Source organism: Colobus angolensis, unplaced genomic scaffold (genome assembly GCF_000951035.1).
Source record: "Colobus angolensis palliatus isolate OR3802 unplaced genomic scaffold, Cang.pa_1.0 Scaffold101, whole genome shotgun sequence".
NCBI classification, from domain to species: Eukaryota; Metazoa; Chordata; class Mammalia; order Primates; family Cercopithecidae; genus Colobus; species Colobus angolensis.
In genome coordinates, this window is record NW_012111031.1 from 8,983,089 (window position 1) to 8,992,335 (window position 9,247).

Here is a 9,247-nt window from a genome sequence, read left to right on the forward strand (position 1 = left end):
CAGGTGCCCGTCACCATGCCTAGCTAATTTTTTGTATTTTTAGTAGAGTCGGGGTTTCACTATGTTAACCAGGATAGTCTCAATCTCCTGACCTCATGATCCACCCGCCTCGGCCTCCCAAAGTGCTGGGATTACAGGCGTGAACCACCGCGCCCGGCCTAATTCTATTCTTTTTTTATTAGCAGAAATTGGTAATCCATATGGGGTGTCTCTTAGATATTCCATTTATTGGCACTCGGTGCACTCCTTAGGAATTCCTACTGAAAGATGCACACTGTACTTTTTTTTTTAATCCTTATGCTCATTTGGATAGTGGATTCATTGTACAGTCTCATAAGGTAAATTTTACCATGGAAGCTTGATGACACATTTTTCCAAAACTCTTTAATTTAGTACAGTATTCCAGAAAGAACTGAAGAGAAAGAGAGAAATGAAAGAGTTGCCCTTTCCAATTTCTGAATTTTTAATACACTGAGAAATTATATTAAGTCAGAAATTATTAGGATTTTTTTCTATTAGAGCTCTGGCCCAAGAAACATAGCCTCTTCCAGGCAGGCTTGTCTGAGGAATAGATTCAGGGCTGCAGTATGACACTGAGTGATGTTTACAAACAGGTGGCCTGAAGCTAAGTGGAGTCAATATACAATTTCTCACCCTTTAGAGGAGAACTACTTGCTGCCACATGAGTAACGAAAATTTTTTTGTAAAAATCAAGCTTGAAATCATTTAATCAAGAATGTAAATCAGTTATGTGCCCCCATTATAAAAATGTTGATGGGATTTGCTATGGTATTGATTTTTTTTTTTTTTTTTTTTTGGTGGGGGGAATTACAGCTGTTACAGGTTTTTTTTAATATGATGATATCACATTCCTATTCCGGGAATGCAAACAGTATTATATCCTGCTTGGCAGGCACTGTGGTCACTTGGCTTAGCCAAGAATAAGAACTCTCAGCAGTACCATTCCATAGGTTTGTAAGAGATCACCTAAAATAATGGATGGTATACTTTCCTGTATGTATTTATGTTCAGATAATTTATTTAAATAATGCTGCTGGCACATGCTTTATAGCTGCTTGCATTTTGCTATACAGATTTCAGCATATCTTGCAGACTATGCAATTCATTTGGAAAATGTAATTTCCATCCCTGCATACTAATCGATTTCTTCACAAACACCTGCTATCAGTTATGATAATAAAAATGCCACTCTGAATTGAAAAAGGGCCAAATAGAGCTTCCTAAGGAAATGACTTAAGTGTCTTTGAATGCTACTAAATGTAGTAATGTGCCTGTGTAGTGCCAACACTTTTTTCATCATTTGCATTTTCTGTGATTTTGCCCTATTACAACATCCCTCTCACAAATGATTCCTCATAACCATTTCCTTCTGGCTTGGTAAACGGAGCTGTCAGGAGGTGGTATCTCAGGATGTGGACAAGATCTGAAGCTGGACTGCACAGTGTTAGAAAGCACTGGCTCATGCCGTGGGGTACATGCTGGATAATTTCTGATTTTATGAGTAAGTCTCTGCAAACTGTAAAAGTGGCTGCTCCTTGGTTTTGCACACACATACACCAAATAAAATCTCCTTTATTCATTCTCTTCAGCCTCCAGTTCATTCCATGCACCATTGCCAAACTAATGTTCCTAAATCCCAATTTCATCCTGTCCTTCCACCACTCCAAGCACTGTCAGTGGTTCTCAATTGGCTGCTCTATTGAACCTAACCTTCCCCGTCGTCTCCCATCACCTGACGTGGATCACCTTTCTCTCGCTGCTGCCAGGCAAACACTTGGCTTCTGCTCAAGTTTCTCTCCTTCTTGCCCCAAGTATTCTACCTTTCATTTTCATCTCTGGGCTTTTGCTTATGCTCTGGCTCCTGACTGAGAGACATCCTTCCCAAGTTGTTGGGTTTTTCATCTTCCAAAGCCCTCATTTATTCTTTCAGTCTGAATTTTTATTTCTCTTCTCTGAACTATAGGATACTTTTTTTTGTCATGCATCTATACTCATTTATTCATTTATTCATTCAACCAACGTTTATTGAGTGCCTGCTGTATTCCAGACATCACATTATCCTTTCTTCTTTTGAAAGCAATCGTTTCTTTTTAAATGTGTCAGTTTCTACTAGATTTTAAGCTCTTTGAGAGAACAGATGTATTCTGTCTCCTCTTTTTGTGGTCTGAGATGCCCACACAGACCTGAGCACAGGTAAATATGCAGTAAATGCCTGTTAAGTAATTGATCCCTACTGACTTGAGGTAGGGAAATGTCTGGGTAATTGCATGTTCTGTTTGATTAGTAGTTCAGTGTGTACCACAGAGAGATTATTTTGCAAGATGGAATACTGTAAAACACTCAACTATAAAACTATTATTAACATAATTTGACGTTTGATATTTGAGGAGAGAATTCACCATGGTCTCAGAGCACCTCAGTAAAGCTTTATCACCATGGAACTGTAATGTGCGGGTAGAACTCCCAGGAGGCGACCTTGATTCGGTCCCTCTAACACGGGCAACAGGGGCTGCAAACGTGCATGCACTGACGCCCTGGTGTGCAGTGGGCCCCACACTGTGCCCTTATCCACTGGAAGTTACATGTTTGAAGTTTCTGGTAACAAGCATCTCAAATTTTCTTTCACTTTTCTCTTGCTTACACAAGTGGGGAATGGCTTTTCTGTGAGGGGGAAGATTAAAGGGAGACTAGTGGGAGAGTTGGTGGGGGAATGTGAGACTGGTTTTGAACAGCCTGGTAAGAACTGAACACATGGACCGATGTAATCAAGAGCAGAGACTCTGGAGCCTGCCTGCAGCCTGGGTGTGAAGGCTTTCTGCTACTTACTTTGTAGGATTGGATGAGTTACATAACTTCTCTGTGCCACATTTTTCTCATCTGTAAAGATGGGGCTAAGACCAGCACCGGCATCACAGGCTTGATGGGGCTATGAAGGGAGTGAGTTCATACAAAGCTCATGGTCCAGTACTTTGTGAGTGCCCAGCAGGCTATGTTGATGTTCAGAGAGCCCCCTAAGCAGTAAGATAGAAACTAGGGAAAGGGATTCCCTACCCTCAATCTTTGTTTTGGACCATTTGTTTTCTTTTTCGGTTTCGGCTATTTCTGAAACCTTGAGATGTGTGAGACCCCGAGTTAACTGCCTTGGTTTCTTAATAAGATGGACATATGAATGAAGTCTGAATCTAAATGTGGAGAATTGGGGGTTTCAGGGAGAGGTATTAGAGTAACCACTCAGCCTTGTAGAGGAAAAGAGTTTTAATCTGTTGGTGAAACAGATGGAACTAGGTTCCCATTCTGATAGGAGTTGGAGGAAAACAATCTGTGCAATTTGTCCCAGCAGTAGAGCAGGAAGGAATGGTGTGCATATAAATTCCTCTGTCCCCTGGGAGGCTGCCGCATGTCTCAACCTGTAGAACTGCTGATTATTTGAAAGAAAGCAACCCTCCAAGGAGCTAAGGAATCCTGTAGAAAGGGGGAAGACAATATTTAGTAGATATGATTGTTGCCTGGAATTCTGAACGTTGTCACCACCTAGCACCACATACCAATGTCTGTGAGGGTGCCCAGCATTGAGGGAGAGGTCAATGAGGGACAAGGATTTGGGAGGAATTAATCCCGTGCCCATAAGAAACATTCATACGTAAGACAGGACAAACAGAATAGAAAAAAGTGATGCATACTGACTACAAAACAGACAGCCCCGGGGTAAGGCATTCTGCTTTTATTTCTGAGCTGGTACAAACATTAAGAACTTGGGTGGCAGACTCCCTTTCCCACAGAAGACCTCCTCAAGCTAAGCAAGAAGGTAATTCACTTGAACTCATTCTCTTTGTCCTTCAGCTCTGGCTGCTCAGGCCTATGCTCTGAAAGAGGAGAATGACAGTCTCCGCTGGCAGCTGGATGCCTACAGGAATGAGGTGGAGCTGTTGAAACAAGAGAAAGAACAGCTTTTCCGAACAGAAGAGAACCTCACCAAGGACCAGCAATTGCAGTTCCTGCAGCAAACCATGCAAGGCATGCAGCAGGTACCTGGCCCAGATGGTTTTGTGAGAGAAAGGGATATGTGTATTAAATGAAAATGGAAAGGCAGCTGCATGCTGGAAAGGGTGAAGGAGAAGAAATGACAACCAAAAAGCTAAGTTGTTAGGACAGAAAAATGTTAATAACTGTTTGTGGAAGGGTAGAATCTAGAGAAAAGCCAAGCCAATCACTTTTCCTATATTGCACTTAAGATCTAGTCAGGTTCTATGAGCACATTACGTGTTTAAGAAATGTTTGTTGATGGAACAGATGAAGCATCGGAGTTTTGGGAGACAGGTAACTTTAGAAACAGGACAATAGCTGTGTTTCTGTTGAAGAGTGCCAGACTTCATCCTAGCATACTGAATTTAAAGATGTGTATTTATGGCAATTGTTAGAAAGGAAATGAAAGTTGAGAGCTTTGAAGGATGGAAAAGGAACAGGTACTGTGGGAAATAAAATGTTGACGAGGGGGGAGATTGACTGTTGGCGGTGAGGGAATAGAGTCAAAGATTCACAGCCAGATTTGTATCTGAAAACCTCAAATTGGTACATGATATTCTTGAGGTGTTGGGGCCTTTGAGTTACCTTAGAATAATAGAGCATAAATTATCATCATGGGGATTTTTAAATTACTCCTCTGAATATACAAATCCTATCAATATTTCCTTTAAAAAAGATTGTTTTTATTTAAACAAGGGAAATATAAGTAGAATGATGGAAAGTTAATATACAGAGAGTCCACTTTTTTTTAATTCCCCCATCCATATTGACTGCTGTGTAACATCCAGAGCATGGATTGCCTGCAGAAGTATCTTAGTGATTAGAGGTAACTACTACAGAAGCATCAGCCTAACAGGGAAAAATAACTGAGAGGGAGAGTATAAAAAAGAATCATGGATTGGGACATGAGAAAGTTAATGACCAACTCGCACAAATTATGTCTTAAACATCTCCTGCCATTTTAAAGCAATTTTTGAGTCTTGGCTTAGAGTCCTAACTGGCTGATGTTCACAGTGTGTGTTAGACTCATCAGTGAGATTCAGAGGTCAGAGCCAGCCAGGAAAATGTCACTACAGTTATTGCTCAGGTCTCTGCACTTGGAAATCGATGTAACAGCTGCTGTGTGAGACTTCTGGGGTTGTCCATACGCCCCAACACTGGGTGTCTGTCGGCGCCCTCGCCAAGATGAGAGGCCATCGATTTCCCCAAAGGCCATGACGCCAGACCTAGCCCAAAAGCAACTATGCCACACTTTACACAGCTCTCCCTCTTTCCCTCTAGAAAAGATTATCCCAGTTGCTTTAAAGGTATATAAAGTATTTTAGGTTATTGCAGATTCAAATCAAAAAGAAGTCAGAGGAGGCGAGGGCGAGCTGCTCCGTCAGGGCTGCAGAAGCACTGAGGAGCCACGTGCCTGGTCCGCAAAGGAGCAGTGTTCCAAATCACCACCTGAGCCATCCTCCTGAACGAGGGATTCGGTTAAGGGAGCTTCTCATCTCTTTTCAGCATCTCCTTGTCAGTAGGAAATGTACTTTATATAACTAAAAATGTAGTTGAGACAGAAACGTATTATCTCACAGTTCTGAAGGCTACAAGTCCAAGATCTAGGGTCCAAGAGCAGGGTTGGTTCCTTCTGATGCTGTAAGGAAGTGTCTGACTCCTGCCTCTCTCCCAGCTTCTGGAGGTTGGTTGACAATCTTTGGCCTTCCTTGACTTGTAGACACATCACCCTGCTCTCTGCCTTCATCATCCCTTGTCATTCTCCATGTGTGTGTGTCCAAATTCCTGCTTTTTATAAGGACACAATTCATACAGGATTAGCGGCCCACCTGCTCCAGTATGACCTCATCTTAATTACTTATATCTGCAAGGACTTATTTCCAGATAAGGTCCTAGTAGGGGATAGAACTTCAACATTTGGATTTGGGGCTGGGGGCAGGGCACAATTCAATCCATAACAGACACATAGTAGACAGTCAAAATATCTATGTCAAATGAAGGACTGAATAGACATAGGCCTGGAGGCGGGCCTAGCATGGTGCCTGTGGGAGCTCTGGACTGTGTGGGATCCTGGATCATGAAAAGCAAGACAGGGAGCATGACAGCCAAGGCCTAAGAGGTGTGTGTGGTGCCTCCTTAACCTACGGAAAGCACCAGGTCCCTAGTGGCTGCTATGATTTTAATGTTTACTGGTTGTTAGGCAGATGTATGGCTATCTCTGTGGCAGAACATTTTTAACAGAGTTTTAAAATATAGGTGCTTTTTAAAGTCTTATTTCTATCATGACCTACCATGTGTGAATAAATTACCACAATTCGCTAATTTGAATCCCACCACAAAGAATTAGCCTGACTTTAAAACCTATCTTCAATCTCTACACTATCTACTTTATAAATCAGAAAATCATGGTTTCACATGAAAGATGACAGAGAGAGGAGAGGTCAGCCTCCCATATGTCACCATTTCCACAATCTATGTTTGGGAAATCATTTCTGTAACAAACAATAAAAAAAGAAGGAGCCTTAATGACCTGAGGACTAGCAGACAGCTTTTAGCCAAAAAGTTTCTAACCTTTCTTTCTTTAACCCCTTAAGGATATGTTCACTGACATCACACAGTTTTTCATGTGTTCATGAAGAAAACGCTATGGGCAGGGTTCCTAACATGGAAAAACCCTTGGGTGACTTTGTCTGGATGTTTCTGAGTTTACCCCTGCACCATGTGAGTCACAATGTAATAATATGAAAGGTTTCATACAAAAGAGAATAACAGCTTGTATCCACGGTGACACAGTAGCTTTTACCTGATCATAAACTGGCAGTGAAGTTAACTTGTCTCTGCCTCAGGGGTAGTGAGGGTTTTGACTTTCATTTGTACCTTTAGGTGTACAAGTAAAGACTATACATATGTTTAACCCTTATTTTTCTTCAGGTTACCACACTGAATTCTTTCATTAGGTTTATTGAGGTAAAATTTACATACAATGAAATATATTCTTTTTAGACATACATTCTGTGAAGTTTGACAAATGCATACAGTCACATAACCACCGCTACCACAATCTATATATAAATCAGTTCCATCACTCATTCCCTCGTGCCCCTTTTGATTCAACCCCACTCCCAGCAATCACTGCTCTGTTTTCTACCCTTAGAGTTTTTCTTTTTCCAGAATATCATATAAGGGGAATTGAACAGTATGCAACCTGTTGAGTTGGGCTTCTTTCTTTAGCATAATACATCTGAGACTGATCCATGTTGCTGTACGTATCAGACATTCATTCCTTCTGATGCTGAATAGTATTCCACCATAAGAAAGAGCTGTGGTTTGTCTAGTCAATAGTTAGTGGATGGATAGTTTCCAGTTTGGGACAAATAGGAATAAATCTGCTATAAACATTCACTCACAGGCTTTTTGCTTAGACATAATTTTTCATTTTACTTGAGTAAATCCTAGGAATACGATTGTTGGGTCATATGGCAAGTGTGTTTTACTTTCAGAGAAACTGCCAACGTCTTTTCCCAAGTGTCTGTAGCATCATACATTCCCTCAGGACTGTCTGCAAACTCCAGTTCTGCATCCTCATCAGACAGCACTGGCATGGTCAGTTTGTCTTTCTTCATCACTGTAGTACATTTGTAGTGATATCTCGTTATGGTTTTATTCACACGTAAATTTGCAGTATTTTTATTTTCATTCATGAGGATAGGTCAACATGTCATAATTTTTGAATAATCCGCTTAAAAATCAGAATTCTGTTTGAAGCCTTGTGTAAATCATATTGACAGGACTAATAAATATTTGGATAACAGCAGGATACCATTAAAAACTGCTGATCGTAAAAGTGTGTATGACTAATGATGATTATGTCAGAAGGCTTCTTCCTAAATACTTTAAGCCGATGCTTTTGAACAGTGTTAAATCTAGTCTGAAGACCAGCTGTCTTAGGCCAGCAAGCCATTGGCCCATATGGAGCAGTGGCTCTCTCACACTCTCAGCTTGCCATTAGTAAGGCGCAGGCCTGGTCCACTGTCTTGACAACTTTCAGCAAGGGAAGATCAGGAAAAAAAAAATGGGAAAAGTAGGATGATTATGATCAAAAGCATTTAGAAATTAAGTGACAAGCATTTTTTTCTTTATAGTCAAAGTAGAACATATGTGTGATTTTCTGTGTGTGCATTGTTAAAATCTCACCCACTTAGACTAATTTTATGGAAGATGAAGAAATATAACATTACTACTTTCCTAAAATACAAAGTAACCCCATTTAGTTTTGTCAGATGTTGGGTAAGAGTCAGACTTTGGAGTATCTATTAAGGAATAAATGAAACTAGTTTTGAAATTAAACATAGTGATTACATCTGACCCCTTGGGTAAGTTCAGCATGTCTTCTGCAATCTTGTTGAAACTATTTAGTTGCTTAGTAAGTACTTTTTTTTTAAGAGAAGGAGAAAAGCTTGCATTCAATTCCTCCCCAAAATTCACATGTAATTAAGTCTGATGTTATATGTCAAAATCAAGATCATAATAATGTTAGCGGTGGTGGTGATGGTGGCTGTGGAGATGAAGGGACTGTGGAGGTGATGGTTGCCATGGTGGTAAAGGTGACTGCAGTAGTGATATTGGCTCTGGAGGTGAGGGTGATTGTGGTGAGGATGGTGGCTATGGTTGTTTTGGTGACTATTGTGGGGGTGGTGATGAAGGTAGCTGTGGTGGACAAGGTAACTGTGCTTGTGAAGGTAACTGTGGTGGTAAAGGTGGCCGTGGTGGGGGTGCTGGCTGTGGTTGTGTTGTTAACTATGGTGGTAAAGGTAGCTGTGGTGGCTGTGGTAGTGACGGTGACTGTAGTGAGAGGATGGTGACTGATGGTAATGTCAACTGTGGTGATGAAGGCGTCGGTGAGGGGGATGACAACCTCCGTTGTGTTGCTGGCTGTGGTGAGAATGGTGGCTATGGTAGTGAAAATGGCTGTAGTAGCTATGGTAATGAAGGCAGCTATGGTGAGGATGGTGGCTGTGGTTGTGTTGTTGGCTGTGGTGGTGAAGGTGGGCACGTTGGTGCTCGTGGCTGTGGTTGTGGTGATGGCCATGGTGAGGATGGTGTTAAAGGTGGCTGTGATTGAAAATGGTGACTGGGGTGGAAATGGTGACTGTGATGGTCATGTTGGCTGTGGTGATGAAGGTAGCTGTGGTGAGGATGGTGG

General features: G+C 41.4%; 1 protein-coding gene across 3 annotated transcripts in view; it reads left to right on the top strand.

The window, feature by feature from the left end:
• Nucleotides 1–9,247, top strand: part of ENOX1 (ecto-NOX disulfide-thiol exchanger 1) — a 612,013-nt gene that overhangs the window by 510,750 nt on the left and 92,016 nt on the right. For all 3 annotated transcript variants that reach the window (XM_011940311.1, XM_011940319.1, XM_011940300.1), the window contains one exon: nucleotides 3,862–4,046. In XM_011940311.1, the coding sequence (XP_011795701.1) occupies nucleotides 3,862–4,046 (185 nt within the window). The remainder of the gene's footprint in view (nucleotides 1–3,861; nucleotides 4,047–9,247) is intronic.